Consider the following 20,255-nt stretch of genomic DNA (forward strand, 5'->3'; position numbering starts at 1 on the left):
TACAATGACGTGGGCCCCCTGGGAGTCAGATGGAAACCATGAGTTCCCCACAGGTACCAACATAAGCCTGTCAGGTACAGTCTAGTGGCCAATCTCCACTTCTGGCCATCCTTGATGTTTCTGTCTGAAATGAACATATTAAGTGGCATGACACTCACAGTAATGACAGACTGGGACAGCAGCATCACAAAGTATGCGTTTCAGTACAACCTCGGAGCCGGGGCACAGGGCGGTACTGAGTGGAGGTGAGATAAACAGAGAGAAGCCGAGCCGGTCAGGACCGAGTAAGGTTGAGGTTAGTGGCAACAGCATGTGCGTGGTTTCCGGGAAACCGTCAGCGAGCCTGCTGTTAGCCCTAGCCCCGCACCCTGCCCAACCCAGTGCGCCGCGTCTCCGTGCAGCTCTGGCGCGGCGCGGCACTGCCCGGCCCCCAGGGTGCGGCCGCCCCACCGGAACTCACCTTGGCAGCCAGCGGGAGGGCCTGAAGTTTAAAACACGTTAAAGAATCATGCCGAAAGTGCAGGGCACATGCACACCTCACGACTCATGTCTCCCGAGAGGCAGGAAACAAGCCACCGGTAAGATAACCTCTATACAAAACACCCTCCAAAGGATTCGGAGAAACCATTTCAGGAACACCCATATTTACCACACCAGTAAGAACAGAGCAGTGGTAGTGTTACCGCACCAAGAAATTGCACCGAGTGGACTAAAGTACCAAAAGTAATCATGGGCGTCACCTACTTTAACCGCCATTATTTGCCCACTTGGTTTGTGGACCATTTTGTTGACAGAACCATAAGCTCCTCGTCCAATTTCTCCGAGGTCTTTCAAGTCCTCTGCAGTGAAATCCCAGTGTTGCTCAGGGGAGATCTTCAGTTTTCCTGACGATTCAATGCTGTGTGTTCTCAGTCTCTCTCTGTTAAAATATTGGGAAGCAATTTTTCCACATTTTAAATAGGTTTTGACTTTTTTCTTTTAGCTAGCACTTGATTAATGCGTGGGAAAATTTGTTTTCTCATCAGTTACTAGAACAGTCTGCGCTCCGGGTTTCCGGGGATTTTTTTTTGTGCGTTTGTGTCATCTTGGTTTTTTACACACTGAGTTAATTAAGAAAGGCCTAAATTCAGGTAGTCAATAAACTTAGCTTTTATGGGATTCATAAAACCAAATTTCCATTTACTGAAGAAACTAATACTGCAGACCAGTTTCATTTCCAAATATGAGATCTTTTCCAAACTTTGCAAAACTGCATTATCAAATGCAGAATCACAGGTGCTACAAACCTCATTTCCAAAAAGTTCTTATCCTACCTTACCCAACATTAATTATTCCAGGTCCTCAATCCTTAATACAGCTGTTCACAAACTCTGCTGCTCATCAGAATCACCTGGGGAGATTTGTTAACTCCCAATGCCTAGGTATCATCATATAGCTATTATATCAGAATATGTGGGGACAGGGGTCAAAAAACAGTATATTTAAAGATACCCAGATGATTCTAGCGAAGTTTGGGAATGAGCGCCTTAGGATACTGCCCTATTCATGCTAAAGCCGTGCTGAGGTGGGAGAACAGTTAAACAACCAGCCAGCTGGCTCTAAGAGGAAAACTACCATGTGCTATTCAAAATTGAGCCTCCCAGCCCTTGATCAATAGATAGAGCAATGGGGTGAAAAAAGAATGATTTATGGACAGAAGCGCTCACTTGTTACAGATTTTCATTAAATAAAAAAATCACCTCCAAAATGCCAGCACGGAGATCAAGGTATTAACTTCTAACCATACTTTGTAAAAAAGCAAATCCAATGAAAACTGTAAAATCAATCTCATTTGTGTCCGTCTCTCTCTCACACACATACCAATGAGTAGGGATGAACTGTATCAAACCAGAGAGTGCAACAGACATAAAGAAAAGGATTCTATTGAAAATCATCTACATTTCTTCAATTTCATATTAAATGATCAGAATCTCTTTTAAAATCTGATCTAATGATACAAGCAAGAACATGACTGGTTATCTATTTCTTCTTCCAAAATTCAGGAAATGTTTTCTCAGATTAGTAGAACTGTTTTTTGTAGTTACTTTTAAGGTTCTCATATATTTAGAATTTTAAAATCACTCCCCCAGAATAACCATTTATACTAGTATAGATATTAACAATAACCAAGAGTCAAGGTTAGAGTTAAAAAGTTACTACGCTTTGTCTAAATAACAACTTAGTGAACCAGCATTCCAAATGCCAGATTCTCAGATCATAACTTTAATAAGTCATAAAACCAGCTTTCATTCATAACAAGTTCTTCTCAGTTTACAAAATACTTTCACCAATATTATATATACCCCAGCATCTAGAGTCAAAGGAAGCCCAGAAAGCAGTGGCATAAGTGACCATTCAGGTATGGGGGTGAAGCTTGAACTGGCTAAGATGGAAATCAGATCTAGGCAAGCAGATGAAGCCCAGTGACTAATTTTCTCAGTAATCTTTTTCATGAAGTAGACAGATTAAGCCAGGAAATATTCTAACATAAAGAAGTTCCATGAATAATGACTATTGTTCTATGATCATTGGCAAGAAAACACCATCTTTATGGCTCAATTTAACCACTGGTGAAATATACAGCACAAGCCTACTGCTGAGGGTGGTGGCAGACGGGCTCTAAGGTGCTGCCCATGACCTCCACTTTCCTGGCACCCACATCTTTGCATAAGCTCCTCTGTTTGAATATGGATGGGACCTGCGACTTGCTTCTAGCGAATAGAATATGGCAAAGGCTATCACTCATGATTACACTGTGTCATATAACATTTGTTGCTAGCATTCCTGAGAAATGAAATAAATGATATTTCATTACTGCATAAAGTCAGAGAAAAACAAGTTATAATATTGTCTATCACACTGAAGATCAAATTTTAGAATTATGAAATATCTCTGCTAATAGTTTAGCTTACTGTAGGCCTGCTGTGTGGTTTCTGGATAAGATTCTTTTTTCTTTTTGAAAGTGAACAGATTGACAGATAAGGAATGTGAGTTATCTTCTTAGGCTAATGAAAATGTTCAAAAATTGAGTAAGGTGACAGATGTACAACTCTGAATATACTAAAAGCAGTAGGATTATACAGTTTAAATGGGTGAGCTGTATGGTGTATGAATGATATCTCAATACAGCTGCAAAAGAAAAAGATGAACAGGAGAATGTGATTACTACCCAGAGTTCCATTTTCTCACTTAGACAGGAAAAGAGTTGTGAAAACCACGGAAAAACATGCTACGGTTATGCCATCACCAAGGCATGTTCATAGAGTCTTCACTCATACTGGACTGGCGACCTTTCCAATGAAACTGAGTCAATTTCACAGCTACTGTTAGAAGAGTTAGTCCAACCATGATTGCTTCCAAAGAAGAACTGTACGTAGATAAAGCACTGTAGTAACCAGATCTGGAAGCCTGACCTGAACCTTTACCGTGAAACTCTAGCAGTCTATCAATCACTGAGGCAACTGTACCAAGCGGCCAAAACCCTAGTTATAGTTCTTTAACTTTAAGCAAATCTATCAAACAAGATTTAAGTGTTACTTCTATTAGACAGTATCAGAAATTCCCAGTCATTTCATTATTAATTTCTTACCTGGAAATTAGTTTGACTCAACTCCACAAACCTGTAAGTCATCCTCAATGCCTCTGCCTATCAGTAAACAAGTTATTTACTCTTACATTCCTTCTAAAATAGGTTAAGTGCTCTACATGGGCAATACTTAACCAGGACACCCCTCCAATGTTTTTGTTGGGTCCACTCAAGAAACAAGCAAAGGACTGAGGTTCCAAATCTCAAATTAACCCAAGTCTCAGAAAGGAATACAATCCCAGCCCCCTATCTAGCCCTCTACAAAGTAAAGTCCAGTAGAAAAAAGTCCATAGAAAAATCAGTAATATTCTCCTCTGGATTTAGAGGTCTTTAATATGAAAACAAGTTTTAGTAGTCTTTGTTGTATTAGGACTTGTAATTAGATTATCAAATGATACACGTTCCAGGTAAAAAATCAGCTACACACTTACATTTTTTTAATGCCTTACAGATCACAAATGTTCCAGAACGTAATCAGACTGGGCCCTGAGAAAAGCTTTATTTCTACCTCATGTGTCTGATAAAGCTGCCTGGGGCTTTGTATGTAGGTGGGTGGGCTTGTTTTTTAAAGAAACAGAACGGCACGGCCAAGGTTACCTGGGAGAGCTCTAGCCCCAGCCCCACCATCTACTAAACACAGGGCTCTGCTGTGCAAATTCAGCAGCAGGACAAGTTCCTGAACCTCTTTTTCCAAGCAGACTACCCAATCCTAAATCCCTCTTACAGCTACACAGGTAGAAGAGAAATTTAAAAAGAAAAATCAATCATAATCCAGAGAAAAGCACTATTAACAATTCAGTACAGGTCCTTTGCATTTTTCTGTACTCTGTGGATAGGTCACTGAATGACCTGTTGCACCTACTGCTTTACAGACCTCACTGAGTGCATCGCTGACGTATCAGCCATTACAGGGTCCACATGGTTGCATAACTCTGCCTGGAGAGTCTGCACTGACTGAACAGCACCAGCAGCGAGAGCCTGTGCCCGGCCCATAGCACCCTTTCCCCCAGGCCAACCGGAAAGGTGACTGGGGTGAGATCACTCACTCTTAAGTGGCATTTTGATGTATCACTCTTGGAGTTGGATGTTCCGAGCTATTTGGTAAACAGCGTCTCTTTGGTTAACCGCCTGAGATAACACCCCCTTAGCCAGAGCCCTCCTAGACTGGTGTTTGTTTTGCTGTCGCTGCTTCTGCTAAAAAGTTCTTTTGCTATTAACATACCTATCAACCCTTCGTCCTGTATTGCAAATATTTCTCCAGGGTGTTGTTTACCTTCCGACTGTATTTATGCATTTATATATGTAAAAAATGTGGTACTTTGTATGTTTTCAAATCAATTATTCCCATCACATTCTTTTCTTTTGCTGTCATGCAGTACCATTTAAGTTCCACATGCAATATGGATTTCATTCCACCACTGCATTTTCAGTTTCCTAGCAATGTCTTTTTGTCTCATCTATCACCCTTTTCAGTAATTCTGTTGCCTATTTATCCAAATTTGTTCTCTCCTCAGTATTTTCCAATCCTTTTTTTGTGAATGCCATGATTTCTTCTACTTCATTACAAATGCTAATCATTCTTGTAAAAAACGATTTTCAATGCTGCAAAATATCATATTCAGGGATGCTCTTTCTCAAAGCGTTGAAGATATTATCCCCTAACTCCATAATTCTCCTCCTATCTCACGATGAGTGTCTGTGGCACTTGTGCTTGGGCTATTACGGAGCATCGGGAGACAGACTGATACTCACACCTGAAACAACTGAAAAAAAAGACAATACACGGGAAGGTCTTGAAGACCCTGGACAGAGGACAACAAAAGGCAGCGAGCGAGCGCTGAGAGGCAGGAAATACACAAGTAGACGAGGCGAGCCCTGCAGCCACCCCAGTGTGCGTACTGCCTAGGGAGACTTCACAGACTGCAACACAGGAGGGGCAGATCCAGCAGATCCTCACGAGGAGGCGACGGATCTGGGCGTCTGGGGAGACGGAGCTCTCAAGGCAGAGCACTAGATAAGAGAGAGCCACACAGAAGGAGGACCCCACAGATGTGCAGGGGCCTCCCCTTGATCAGCACAAGCTTATGAGGAACCTACACAAGGCTGAGGAAAGAACCACCCAAAAGCGTTAGAGGGAACGATACCCAGGCTCATACAACAACCCCTGTCCCTGCCCACAAGAGTGGAAAACTCCACAACTCATGAGGAATTCAGGAAAGCACGCAGAAGGACCTGGTCTCACCTACCGAAGCTGAAAAAAGAGACTCGAAAGGATCAAACTATCTCTGAGGAACTTAACCAAAGGACAGAGCTCAAAAATATTTATAAGATACAAAAACAGCCAGCACCCAATGTCTGGCATGCAATCTAAAATCATCAAGTATGCAAAGAAGCAAGATACTATGACCCATCATAAGGAGAAAAAGCAACCAATTCAAAGTGACCCAGAAATGACAGAGATGCTAGAATAAGTAGACAAGGACAATGAAACAGTGTTTATTGCTGTATTCCATATGTTCAAGAAACTAAAGAATGGAGAGAAGAACCAAATCAAACGTCTGGATATAAAAACTACAAGGGGGCAGGAGGAAACTCTGGGGGATGATGAATATGTTCCTTATGTTGCCTGTGGTGATGGTTTCACAGGTGCGTACATACCTCAAAACTCAGCAAATGTACACCTTAAATAGGTGCGGTTCATTACATGTCAATTATACCTCAAAACTGTCGAGAGAGAGAGACTGAGTTTCCTTGGGCCCCACTCTGTGTGAAGGGGATCTGCCTGTCCCATGTCTACAGTTGACAGCACGTGTACAGTTTGAGGCATCCAGGGCTCAGTGCATTCAAACAAAGCACTCACTGCTCCCAAGGCAAATGCTCCTCCCCCCAGTCTCCTTGTTCTCTAATGCTGTGCTCTCAGCTGACAGCAGCAAATATAAAAATACAACTCTCAGTCTACTTTGCTGCTACAACCCTTCTCTGCGTCCACCTACAACACTTCTCAGAACGACCACACTACCCAGTGGGATGTGTCTGCATCCATTTCTCCTCCTCCTCCTCCCACCCCTCTCCAGGTATTTTCCGTAGTTACCAGTGAGGGAGGAGGGCAGGAAGGGGAGTGAAGATGCTCAGTCTTTGAGACTAGAGGCTCAGAAGGGGCCCCTTACCTCAGGCAGTCTCTGCAGGAATGTTGGAAGAGAAACCCTGGGGACATTTTTTCTTTACCCTGGCTGTTATTGTTATTAGCAATCAGATATAGCGTTTAGCATTAAGTTGTCTTAATTTTCTGTGTTTCACATTTTCACCTTCGTTTCTTAAATATTTTAGCAGGCAGCTGCTACTCATACACCATTTTATACTACAAATATGAAACTGCTTTTATAACGTCATAACTTTAGTTCCTCAAGCAAATAAGAACCAAGGGTCTGAACCACTTTTTTCATTCCTAACCTGTAGCTAATTTTTAATACTATTACTATGTGAATTATCTTTTGGGCTTCCCTGGTGGCGCAGTGGTTGCGCGTCCGCCTGCCGATGCAGGAGAGGCTCAGAAGGGGCCCCTTACCTCAGGCAGTCTCTGCAGGAATGTTGGAAGAGAAACCCTGGGGACATTTTTTCTTTACCCTGGCTGTTATTGTTATTAGCAATCAGATATAGCGTTTAGCATTAAGTTGTCTTAATTTTCTGTGTTTCACATTTTCACCTTCGTTTCTTAAATATTTTAGCAGGCAGCTGCTACTCATACACCATTTTATACTACAAATATGAAACTGCTTTTATAACGTCATAACTTTAGTTCCTCAAGCAAATAAGAACCAAGGGTCTGAACCACTTTTTTCATTCCTAACCTGTAGCTAATTTTTAATACTATTACTATGTGAATTATCTTTTACACACATAACTATGAAACAACTACATTCTCAAGCTTATTTTTATCATTTTGGGGGGACATTTATCCAAATAAGTCAATGAGAAAAAAAGATTTTATAGAAATAAATTTTATTAACAGACACATTTTGCTATGCATCTATTTTATATAATATATCTACTTGAAATCTAGTGTATTTTTGAACGCCTTATAGTACTTAAATTTTAGCTTGTATGAACTATGATCAACCAGCTTAATTTAATCCCAATCTAAGCTTTAAACCTTATCTCATTCTATTTCCTTACATAGATTCTAGATGCCAACAGAAAAATTAAAAGTTAAAGTAATCGTAGTGGGGCTTCCCTGGTGGCACAGTGGTTAAGAATCCGCCTGCCAATGCAGGGGACACGGGTTCAAGCCCTGGTCAGGGAAGATCCCACATGCCGCAGAGCAACTAAGCCCGTGCGCCGCAACTACTGAGTCTGCACTCTAGAGACCGCGAGCCACAACTACTGAGCCCGTGAGCCACAACTACTGAAGCCTGCACGCCTAGAGCCTGTGCTCCGCAACGAGAGCAGCCACCGCAATGAGAAGCCCACACACCACAACGAAGAGTAGCCCCTGATCGCCACAGCTAGAGAAGGCCTGCGTGCAGCAACAAACACCCAACATCGCCAAAACTAAATAAATAAATAAAATAAATTCATATAAAAAATAAAAAATAAAGTGATTGTAACTAAACTTGAATCTTTCTCTGAAGCTGTTTAAGCTGAAGCGTACAATTCAACATGGGTGGCACTTAGTACACAAAACATCTTGTTAAAGGAAGAAGAGAGGAAAACTTCCATTCCTACCGCTTGCTAATGTCTCAGTTTGGTGTTCAAGATACACACAGTCACAGACTAGCAGAATTCAATTAGAAAGAATACACGAACTTCATCCAGTCTTGCCCTTCAGGAAACTGTGCCTGAAAATCCTGGCTCGGGCTTCGTGTTCCTCCTCTGTACCCACATATGGTGAAATCAAGAAACACCCAGTCCACGGCAAATTCCTGATCTACAGCCCAGTAACTTTTTTTTTTTTAAGTATAGTAGGCTAGTTTGGTACTGCTTATTCTTGGTGAAATCTAATTTGGATCCACTTCTAACAATCTTTGCTTAATTCTGCTGGCGATTATCTCCATCAGGTCTACACCAGGGGCTTCATTTTCAGGTGTACAGCTGAGGATGCAGGCACTAGGCTGGGGTCCCTGAGATCACAGAGTGAGGAGGATTTTCTCTGCAGCTCCAGCACTCACCCTGGAATCCCCTGGCCACCATCTGATTCTTCACCACGGGCATGTACCACTGCTTAAACATTTCCAAATAGACCCAAATATGCTAGATGAAACTTCCAAGGGATGCAAGGATAGAGATCTACTGTCATTACTATGGCTTATAAATGTGCTCAGAAGGTAAGAGGAAACATCACAGACCTCGCCTGCCTAGGCCAACATTCTATATGCTCTTATAACGATACAAAGGCTCTCTACCAGAGTCAAGACAGTCTCAAACTTACAGCTCTATTCACTCTACTCATGTATGGAATCTACTTATTTTAAATCATATATGTATTTCCCATTGTCATAATCTAGTCATGAGTCTAATCTCTCAAAATTCTGATTCTCATTTTGGTTCCAACTACCTTTCATTAAATTTCCAGATTCACTTTGTTGTTTTTTAGGGGGTGGGAGTCGAGGAGAGACTGATGGAGACATTTAACGTTAGACAATACTCATGGTTTCCTGTGAATATTTTAGTACCTTTTCTCCCGCAAATATTCCAGTACTACCTCTACCCAGCTGCTTCTGTTTGCATCACAGAGGCTGTCTGCTATGATTTTTAACTATGCCTGTATTGTCCGGTCCTTGAAAAGTAAATTTAACACCCTCTCCAGCAGGTCTACTTCAGAGGATATGCCTCACAGGTTTCCAAAGGAAACCTGCCAGGAACTGACTTTTCTTAACACAGAATGTAGTCTAAGAAGCCAAAACCCAGTTCTTTAACACCATATGCAGTGGGCTGAACTGTAGCCCCAACAAAAGATATGTCCATCTGCAACCTCAGAAGGTGACCTTATCTTTACAGATGTAATTAAGAAAACGGTCTCGAGAAAAGACCATCCTGGATTAGGGTGGACCCTAAATATAACAATGAGTGTCCTTAAAAGAGACAGAAAAGGAAACAGAGACACACAGAGACAGGGAAGTAAGGACAGGCAGCAACGGGAGTCATACTACCAAAACCCAAGAGACGCCAGGAGCTACCCGAGCTAGGGAAAAGGACGGAAGGATCCTCCTCTAGAGCCTTCCAAAGAAGCACAGCCCTGCCAACACCCTGACTTCGGAATTTCTGGCCTCCTGAACCCTAGAGAATAAATTTCTGTTGCTTTAAGCCACCAAGTCTGTGGGAATTTGTTACAGCAGCCCTAGGGATCCAATACACCATCTAAATCACAAGTCACCAAACTTTTCTGTAAAGGGACAGACAATGAATATTTCAGGCTTTGCCATCTACACAAGTCTCTGTGGCAACTGTGTAACCAAATGGGTGTGGCTACATTCCAATAAAACTTTATTTTCAAAAACTAGCAGCAGGCCACATTTGGCTCATGAGCTGTAGTTTGCTGACCACATAACCTACATAACCTACATGACGTCTAGTCAGCTACATATCACCTATCGTTTAAATGATCTAAATCCTATCTATTTTTCATATCATTTTTCCAGCATGCTCTGGAGGATAAGAAATTCCAATTATCTACCCAAGTCCTATAGTTTTATTTCCAGGATTTAAGCTCGAGATACATTTCAGGCTTTTTCTCACAACTCCTCCACAAATCCACAGGGAGTAGGAGTGAGGGTCTAGCGGCCCTTCCCTGGCTCTCCCTGCGCGCAGGCACGTGAGTACACGAGGCAGCAGCAACCCTCTCCGCACCCAGAGCAGCCCTCCCAGCTGCGTATCACCCTTCAGCAGGCAGCAGCTCATCACCTTACCAACGTTCTCCTTCCCGTACAGGAGAGCGTGACTCCTGAGCCTGCCAACGCCTGCCGACTTTCCTTTGATAAATAAATATCTTCTTGTGTCTAGAATCAGCATCTGTAAGACCCCTTTATTATCTAATCAGTTTGAAGTGTGTTTTCGCCTCTTCTTTCATTATCGCATTCTTCTACTTCATTTATCTTCACCCTGATTTCCTCCCAGTGCTATCAAACACATCTTTCTTCCCAAATTATTTTTCCTCCTTTTTCCCAAAGCTTCTCTGATTTTAGCAAGCCAGCATATACTAAAATGCCTCAAGCTGTTTTACCCTCTCCTCATAACTCATAATCCTCCTTAGACAGGAAAATAAACGTAACACATACCCTGCACAGCACTGCAACTGTTCTTCTGTGTCCATACTGTTAGGATCTCTAGATGAATACTGCTTTATGCATCCTTCTGCAATGCAGCTCTGTCAATTCCGGAAATTTCCACAGTAAACGCAATCTGTCAGTTGCCATGGAAACTGCCTGCTTCCTGGCACTACGAACAAAATGAGTATCTTTGCTAAGATCTAAGATGAGGCAAAAGGAGAAACTGAAAAAAGAAGGATTTCTAGAAGAATCGCTCAAAGACTCCAGAGATAAACATTCAAATTTTGATATCCATATTCAGTGATCAGAAGGTAGTAATTGTACAAATCTGCAGTATTTTGAAATAGTATTGACTTATGAAGTAGAAAGCACTTTTTCTTTAATCAACCAGGAAGACAGTAATAGAACAGACAAGCATTCACGTTTACATCTTGCTGCATATTCCCTAAGAGCTGATGTTTCTCACCTATGCTCAAAGCATACCGCTGAAATGGTTTTTCTGGCTGTGCTTCTCATAGAAAAGGTTAGGAAAGCTGCCCTAAACCAACAGGTTACAAGTTTTCATAAGATCCTTTCCCTATTTGGGCTCCAAGCTCCACTGGTGGCTAAAACCTCATCCCCCCAAGTATTACAAGAAATCAGAGTAGTTTAAAAGGGCACCTCAGGAGTCATCACTAGCAAAGCAGCCTTACCAGTACTCTCAGAACATTAGACCTAGCTGCCCACGCCCCCACCCCCGCCCTCGGAAACGACGCTGGGTTCCCATGACATCACCCTCTAGGGATTTGCTCCCTACCTCTCAAACGTCTTTCCTATCTCAGCCTGTTGCTCCTCTTGTATCCAGCCTCTGAGCATCAGATTTCCTCGGGGTTCAGCCCTGGACCCAATGGTCTCATCAAGATATACTCTCTTCCTAGACAATGTTATTATCTATATGCTGACAACTCTCAACTTTTTATCTCCAATCTGTACCCTTTTCTCTGCACACCACAGTCTTATTTTCGACACCAGAATATGTGTCATGTTTATTTCCTTGATAGCTCTGATAGGATATTTCACAGGCATCTCACACTTAGCACATCTAAAGCTTAACTCTTGCTCTTCTGTGCTCCCTTGTCCACTGAAGCTCCAGACCCATCCAGTGGTCCCCCATCAGTAATGGCAACTGAACCCATCATTCAAGCCAGAATTCTGAAGTCACGATGAATGCCTTCCCCTCTTCACAACACACATTCAAATCACTACCAATTTCCGTGAATGCTGCCTCCAAAACGCTCCGCAATCTGTCCACTTCCCTCTGCCTCCACTGTCAACTCAATGTCATCACCACCCATCTATTTCAGCTACGCTACCACAGCCTTGCTGGGTCTCCCTAATTCTGTTCTTGCCTCTCTCCAGTGCATACCCCAAACAGCAGCCAGAATCATCACTTCAGAACGTAAATCAGATCATGTCACTCACCTGCCTATAATGTGCTACAGCTTCCCACTACCCTTTGTACATCACCCCAACTCTGCCTACAAGACCCTGCATCATCTGGCCCATGACTATCTCTGCACCCTTACTTTAAATCCACTTCTCCGTCTCAATTATTCTCCACTCAAACTGGCATTCTTTCAGTTCCATAAAAAGCTGAACCTTTCCCACCTTGACTGATATCTTGAAACTTCAAATACATGCTATTCCCTCCGCTTGGAACACTCTTATCAGCCCCTTCCCCAAACCTAGTAAAAAGCTAAACAGGTTTAGAAGCCTTCCATGGCTATCTCTTCACCACCTCCACTCCAAATGAGGCCCCTCTTTCACTCTTTCATGGCATTGGGTTATTGTCCTTCAACAGCAGGTATACTATTTGTAATTTCATTCATTCATTCATTTGCTGAATGTCTGTGTCTACCTCTAAACCTTAAGCTTCATGAAGCAGCAGTCACATCTCTTTTTCTCAATATGAAATACCCAGTTGCCACCACAGTACCTAGTAGATGGCAGACATTCAATAAACAGTTGCTGAACACATGACAGAACACCTATCGGGTTGCTTTGGTTTCTGACAGCTGTCGGTTGCTCACAAAACTCTGATGCACTCCCTGGGCTCTATGAGATACCCCTACATCCCTTCCCTACGTTCCCCTTTTTTGCACCCATTGAAACCCCAAGCTAAGGAGGAACACGTCTCTTGTATCTGACTTCTGCAGCTCCTCCATCAGGAGAGGCAATGGCAACCATCCGGGTGTACCTGCAATGCTGTGTGTGTCAGTGGTCCTCAACCAGGGGCAACTTTGTACCCCAAGGGTCTGGAGACATTTTTGGTTGTTACAACTGAAGGAGGGGGGCGCTACAGCATCTAGTGAGTAGAGTCCAGAGGTGATGCCAAACATCCTACAACACACAGAACGGCCCCTACAGCAAAGAGTTATCCAGCCTAAAATGTCAATGGTGCCAGGGCTGAGAAGACACAGCTGCGCCTTCCAAGTCTCCTAACATAGGAGAAAGGCCAAAAACTGTCAATCTATAATCATTAAGCACTTTTTAATTTTAAAAAAATGCAACATTTCACTAACACAAAGTTATTCTTAAAACATTGTTTTTAATTTAAAAATGAAAATACTCTAAATTGGCTATAAAATGCAATGAAAGGTACACAACTGCCTGAAAAATAGGGTATGTGCTAATTTAGAAATATCTGCAAGATGTACTATATATAAAAAAAGCTACAAAGCAGTATATAATAAAACTATTTTTTGTATAAATATTTTCATGGTTTTATATAAATTATCACATATTTTGATATATGAACAAGTTTTTCTGCAAGGACATATTATACTTTATAATAAAGTCGTATCTTCAGAGAGCAATATTAAGGACATGGAGCTTTTTATTTTATAACTTTCTATACCAACTGAATTCTCTTACTAGAAGCATATATTACTCATTTCTTAAAGGGTAACATCAATTATCTGGACAGTAAAATTATGGGCCATTTTGGTTTTCTTCTTTATACTTTTCTATATTTAAAAACCGAAAGAGAGGAAAGACAGAAAGAGAGGGAGGGAGGGAAGCAAACACCACGGGTAAATGTGCTTTTAAAAGCACAGTAAAGACAACATGTCCCTGCACCTTATAACTACTTAAGGGTACACCACACCTCATGTGACTTGATGAATGTTCCAGATTAATCCTCAAAAGCTACCTGATAACCTTCTTTAACTTTTCACTCTAGGTCTCTTTCAAACATCATGACAAGGGAAACCAAATGGGCAGAAACAAAATTTGTCACAGGCACAGGAGCCAAATCCAATAAAAACACAGGGTTCATATACTTATCAAGTGACTGATGAAACACAGAGGTGCTTTGAGAACAAGAATAGAAAGCCACAAGTACTGTTTAGTGAAAGTAAATAATATACTCATAATTTTTATCATTATTGTTCTGGCCTTTTCGTAACTGAAGTATCATTTTCATACAGTGAAATGCACAAACCATTAAATATTGAGTTTGATGAGTTAACAAACACGTACACCCTTATATCTCACAACCCTAACAAGATATAGGATATTCCATCACCCTGGAAAGTTCTCTTCAGCCATGCTTTTCAGTCCCCTCCAGAGACACACGCTGCCTGATTTCAGCCACCATAAATTAGTTTTGCCTCCTTCAGAATTTCATAGAGACAATCAGACGGTGTGTTTTCTGGTGTCTGGTCTCTTCTGCTCAGCATTTTCGGTGATTCATCAATGTGACTGTGGGCATCAGTACTTTGTTCTTTTTTACTGTTGAGAATTTCATTGAATTATATACCACAATTTGTTTATCCATTCTTCCATTATTAGACATCTGGGTTGTCTCTATATTAAGGGCAATTACGAATAAAGTTTTTCATGAACTTTTGTATGCAAGTCTTTCTGAGGACATTTTCATTTTGGGTAAATAATAAGGAGTAGAATTGCTGAGTCATGGGGTAGATGTATGTTTAACTTTATAAGAAACTATCAAAGAGTTTTCTAAAGTGATTGTACCACTTTCTACTTCCCCAACAATATGTGAGAATTCCAATTACACCCTATGCTTGCCAATATACTGCATGGTCTTTTAAATTTTATGCATTCTGACAGTATGTATGGTATTTCCTTGTGGTTTTAATTTGCATTTCCCTAATTAATGCTGTTGCTAATCACGTTTTTCGTGTACTTATTATCCATTCCTATACATTTTGGGGAAATGTCTGTGAAGTCTTTAACCCACATTTTTCTTTGTTTTGTGTTGTACTTCATTATACTTACTAAAGGTCTTTGTCAGATATATTAACTGTAACTATCTTCTCCCAGTATGTAGCTTGCTTATTTATTTTCTTAAGAAACTTCTGATGAGCAGAAATTTTAAATTTTGGTAAAATCCAATTTATCATTTTTTAGTAGTTATTTCTTTGTCCTGTCAAAAAAATCTTTCCTTATACCTGATCACAAACTGATTTGGATTTTTTTTTATAAGCTTTATAGAATTTTTCCTCATAGATCTATGATCCATCTCAAACTACTTTTTGCGTATGGCATAAAGTAGGAATCAAGATTTACACTGTTCCATTCCTTCTTCCAGTTGTTCCATCACCATGGAAATTCTCTCCTTTTCCCCACTGAACTGTATAGGCAGCTGATCAAAAATAAGTGGATTTTTATCCATTCCTCTGTTGATGGACATTTAGGTTGCTTCCATGTCCTGGCTATTGTAAACAGAAGATGCCATACATATATACAATGGAATATTACTCAGCCATAAAAAAGAACAAAATAATGTCATTTGCAGCAACATGGATGGACCTAGAGATTGTCATACTGAGTGAAGTAAGTCAGATACAGAAAGACAAATATCACATGATATTGATTACCTAAAAAAAGGGGTACAAATAAATTTATTTACAAAACAGAAGTAGAGTCACAGATGTAGAAAACAAACATAGCTACTAGGGGATAAGGGGGGGAGGAATAAATTGGGAGATTGGGATTGACATATACACCCTACTATATATAAAATAGATAAGAAGAACCTGCTGTACAGCACAGGGAACTCTACTCAATACTCTGTAATGGCCTATATGGGAAAAGAATCTAAAAAAAAAAGAGTGAACATAAGTATTGATGTATGTATAACTGATTCACTTTGCTGTGCACCTGAAACTAACACAACATTGTAAATCAACCATACACCAATACAAATTTTTTTAAAAAAATGGATTTTATGTTTGTCTACGGGACTTTTATTCTATTCTGTTGATCTATTTGTCTATCCTTAATGTCCTTCCACAAAGCCCTAATTACTGTAGATTTATAGCAATCCTTGAAGTTTAAGTCCTCCAAATTATTCTTTTATAAAATTGCTTTTGGCTATTCTAGATTCTTTGCATTTCCAAATAAATTCCATGTATTTAGGTCTTTAAGTTCTCTCAGCAACATATTATAGTTTTGTAGTTTCAGTGTAAAAGTCTTATGCATTTTTCACTAAATTTATCACTAAGTATTTTATACTTTTTCATTCCCTGACAATCACTTTTTCAATTTCACTTTTCAGGTGTTCCTTTACTAATATGTTTTAAATTGATTTTGGAATAATGATCATGTATCCTGCGACCCTGCTAAAGTCACTTAATTCTAATGTTTTGTAAATTAACTAGGATTTTCTACACACATAGTCATATCATCTGCCAAAAAAAAAAAAAAAGACTGGTTTGTGCTTTTTTTAAAGATTATTTATGGGCTTCCCTGGTGGCGCAGTGGTTGCGCGTCCGCCTGCCGATGCAGGGGACACGGGTTCGCGCCCCGGTCTGGGAGGATTTTTTGGCTGCGTCGGGTCTTAGTTGCGGCATACAGGATCTTTGTTGAGGCATGAGGGATCTTTCACTGTGGCGTGCAGGCTTCTCTCTAGGTTGTGGCGGCAGGTTTTCTCTTCTCTAGTTGTGGTGTGCGGGCTCCAGAGCACGTGGGCTCTGTAGTTTGCGGCACGCGGGCTCTAGTGGAGGCGCTCGAGCTCAGTAGTTGTGGCGCACAGGCTCAGCTGCCCCGTGGCATGTGGGATCTCAGTTCCCTGACCAGGGATCGAACCAACGTCCCCTGCATTGCAAGGCGGATTCTTTACCACTGGTTCCCTTCCTATGGTTCGCTTCTTTCTTTCCAATCTTCGTGTCTTTTAATTCTTCTGCTTACCTCATCGCACTGGCTAGGACCTCCAGTATAATACTGAATAGAATTGGTGGGTACAGATATTCTTGTCTTATTACTAATCTTGGAGAAAGCATTAAGTCTTTTGTCTCTAAGTATGATATTAGCTATAGGTTTTTCACAGATGTATTTTGAACAGCTGAAAAAGTCCCCCCCCTCTTTTCCTAGTTTAATGAGAATGTCTATAATGAATGGATATTGAATGTTGTTAAATGTCTTTTATGCATCTACTGAAATGATTATGCCATTTTTCTCCTTATTTTATTAATGCAGTGAATTATATTGATAATTTTCAAATGTCAAATTAAGATAAATCCCACTTGCTCATGACATATTTTCCTTCCTATATATTGTTGGATTCCATTTGCTAATATTTTGTTGAGGATTTTCAAGCGTATGTTCCTGAGGGATAGTGGTCTGTAGTATTTTTTAAATAATATCCCTGTCCAGTTTTGATATCAGGGTTATACTGAACTCATAAAATGAATTGGGAAATGCTCCCTACTCTTCTATTTGCTGAAAAAGTTTGTGGAAGCTTAGTCTTATTTATTCCTTTAATGTTTGATAAAATTTACCAGGAAAACCATCTGGGGCCCCAAGTTTCCTTTGAAAGTGAAAGTTTTTCACTCTAAATCCAATTTTTAACAGATAATAGGGGTATTCAGATTTTCCATTTCTTCTTGGGTTAGTTTTTATTATTTATGTCTTTCAAGGAATCTGTCTGTATCATTCAGGTTATTAAATTTATTGGCATAAAGTTACTTATCATATTTCCTTAGTATGCTATTACTGTCTGTGGGATCTGTAGTGATTGCCCTCTTTCATTCCTGACAATGATAACTTGGGCTTCTTCTATTCTTTCATCTGTCTTGTTAGGGGTTCATCACTTTTATTGATCTTCCCAAGAAACAACTTTTCAATTTGTGACTTTCTCTATTATTTGTCCATTTTCTATTTCATTAATTTCTGCTCTTATCTTTATTATTTCCTTTCCTCTACTTACTTTGGATTTAATTTGCTCTTCTTTTCCTAGCTCCTTAATGTTGTTATTCATTACTCTGTCTAGTGATTCTGTGTTTGTGCCTTGCCTAGGCATTTAAATATTTAGGAAGACTGCTGTAACACTTTTTCTTTCTTTCTGATTCACTTAGAATCTGTAATCATTCTCTCAGTTGAGTTTAATTCATGCCCATTTCTTTTTCAAAAAAGGACACTGGGTAATTCTCCAAGGGAAAAAATGAGGCACCTCTTCTTCACCTCACTGTATCACCAAGCAAATCACAAAGCTTCCAATCACCTTTTGGTTGCCTCTTTTATGCATGTGTGTGTGAGCCAACCAAGGATCAACCAAAGACAAACAAAAAGTGAAAATACATACAAAGTTGAAGGAGAAAAAAAGTTAAGAAAAACAGGGATTCAAACTAAGAGGTCCAAAACCTAAAGTGGAGTTTCAGCAGGAGAGCTACCAGAAAGGAGAAAATCAAAAGAACAGGAGAAAATCAAAAGAATAAAAGAAAAATAAAGCATATATCCTAGAATGAAAGATAGTGGTTTCTAGTTTAAGAGAGTCCACCAAGAGCTCAGTGAAAGGAAAGAAGAAAGGAAGGAGAAAAGAAAAGGAAAATAAAACCAAAGCAGATTTCTGACACAGGGGAAAAGACAAAATCCTACAATCATCCACAAAGAAAAAAACAGGTCATATTCCAAAGTTCAAGAATCACAATGGCATATAACTTTTTAACAGTAACCCTTGAACACTGGAAACATTGGAGCAACGCTTTCAAAACTCTGAAGAAAAATGTCTACCCCAGAATTCTATAGTCAATAAAACTACTTATCTATTAAGAGGGTTAGATAAAGGCATTTTCAGACATGCAAAGACCCAAAAACCTTACTTACTAAGAAAAAACACTTATCTTAGGAAGCCGTTAGAAGATATACTCCCCTAAAATGTGAGAGAAAAACTGAAAAAGAAAGAGAAAGGAAGAGAAAAAGAGAGAGAGAGAGAGGAAGAAAGAGAGGAAGGAAGGAAGGAAGGAAGGAAGGAAAGAAGGAAACATGAAATCCCCGAAACAGGGAATCAAATTCAGGAGAGTAACACAGGCATTCACAAAACAATGGCACCAGACATAAAGTGCAACCACTCCAGAATACAGCAAGAGTACTGTATAGATAGACAGATGACTCTAGAAAAAAAGAACTGAGTGATCACCTAAGTAGTTAATTATGTGGAGAGGAGATTCACAGTGAACCATTAAGTGAGGCAATTAACTCTGGGGCAAACACATTTGCTCAAGAACAGTAATGTAATTACACTGTGACTCAATTTTAAATAATAATAATAAGAAAGAATACCCTGAAAAGAGATGATGTTTCCTTTAAATGGTAGAATTCCTTATTAGCAGACAGAAGTTTCCAGAAACATGCCTACACTACAAAGGCAAAGGACTTCTATAACATTATGAAGTAAATCAGAACTCAAAAACTTGCTGCCTGATTACAAATGGTTGGAAAACTCATCTAAAGCAAAGCAACCAGACATTTCTTTAAAGAGCAGAACTTTGCAGTACTATAGGTAAAGAACTACGGATTATATATTTTAACGTCTAAGTCTCCAATTCGAGAATCAAGATGATTTAAAACACCAAAACTAAGTGCATTTTCGGGAGACAAGCAACTCAACAGCATTTATCACGTTAATTTCTTTAAATAAATATTTCAGAATTAACATCCAATACCTGAGTCCGGCTTAAGGAGAATTATACTAGTGACTCTCCAAGGGCGGAGGGCCACACAGAGAATCAGCTCAGTCACACCTAGTACCACTGCCCTCCAAGTACAACCATCAGGTGCACAGAGGTTGAGTGTGGAACTGAGGGAAAGATTAAATACCTCTGAACTTTAAGAATGCAAGTTTTGAAAGATTATCTCACACAGCAGCATTATTCACCATAGTCAAAAGTCAGAAACACCAAAATGCCCATCAATGGATAAATGGATAACAAAATGTCATATATACATACAATATAATTCACCCTTAAGAAGGAAATTCTGACACATACCAGAACACAGATGGAGCATGAGGCCACGTTGAGTGAAACAAGCCAGTCACAAAACAACAAGTATTGTATAATTCCACTTATATGAGGTACCTAGAG

At 40.1% G+C, this 20,255-nt stretch overlaps 1 protein-coding gene across 3 annotated transcripts in view; it reads right to left on the reverse strand.

The window, feature by feature from the left end:
• Positions 1-20,255, reverse strand: part of MAP2K4 (mitogen-activated protein kinase kinase 4) — a 102,842-nt gene that overhangs the window by 45,090 nt on the left and 37,497 nt on the right. For all 3 annotated transcript variants that reach the window (XR_003682788.2, XM_024127633.1, XM_024127634.3), the window contains one exon: positions 745-919. Coding sequence is in view for 2 of the 3 variants with exons in the window: in XM_024127633.1 (XP_023983401.1) it covers positions 745-919 (175 nt within the window). In the remaining variant the exon portion in view is untranslated. The remainder of the gene's footprint in view (positions 1-744; positions 920-20,255) is intronic.

Source organism: Physeter macrocephalus, chromosome 14 (assembly GCF_002837175.3).
Source record: "Physeter macrocephalus isolate SW-GA chromosome 14, ASM283717v5, whole genome shotgun sequence".
Taxonomy (NCBI): domain Eukaryota; kingdom Metazoa; phylum Chordata; class Mammalia; order Artiodactyla; family Physeteridae; genus Physeter; species Physeter macrocephalus.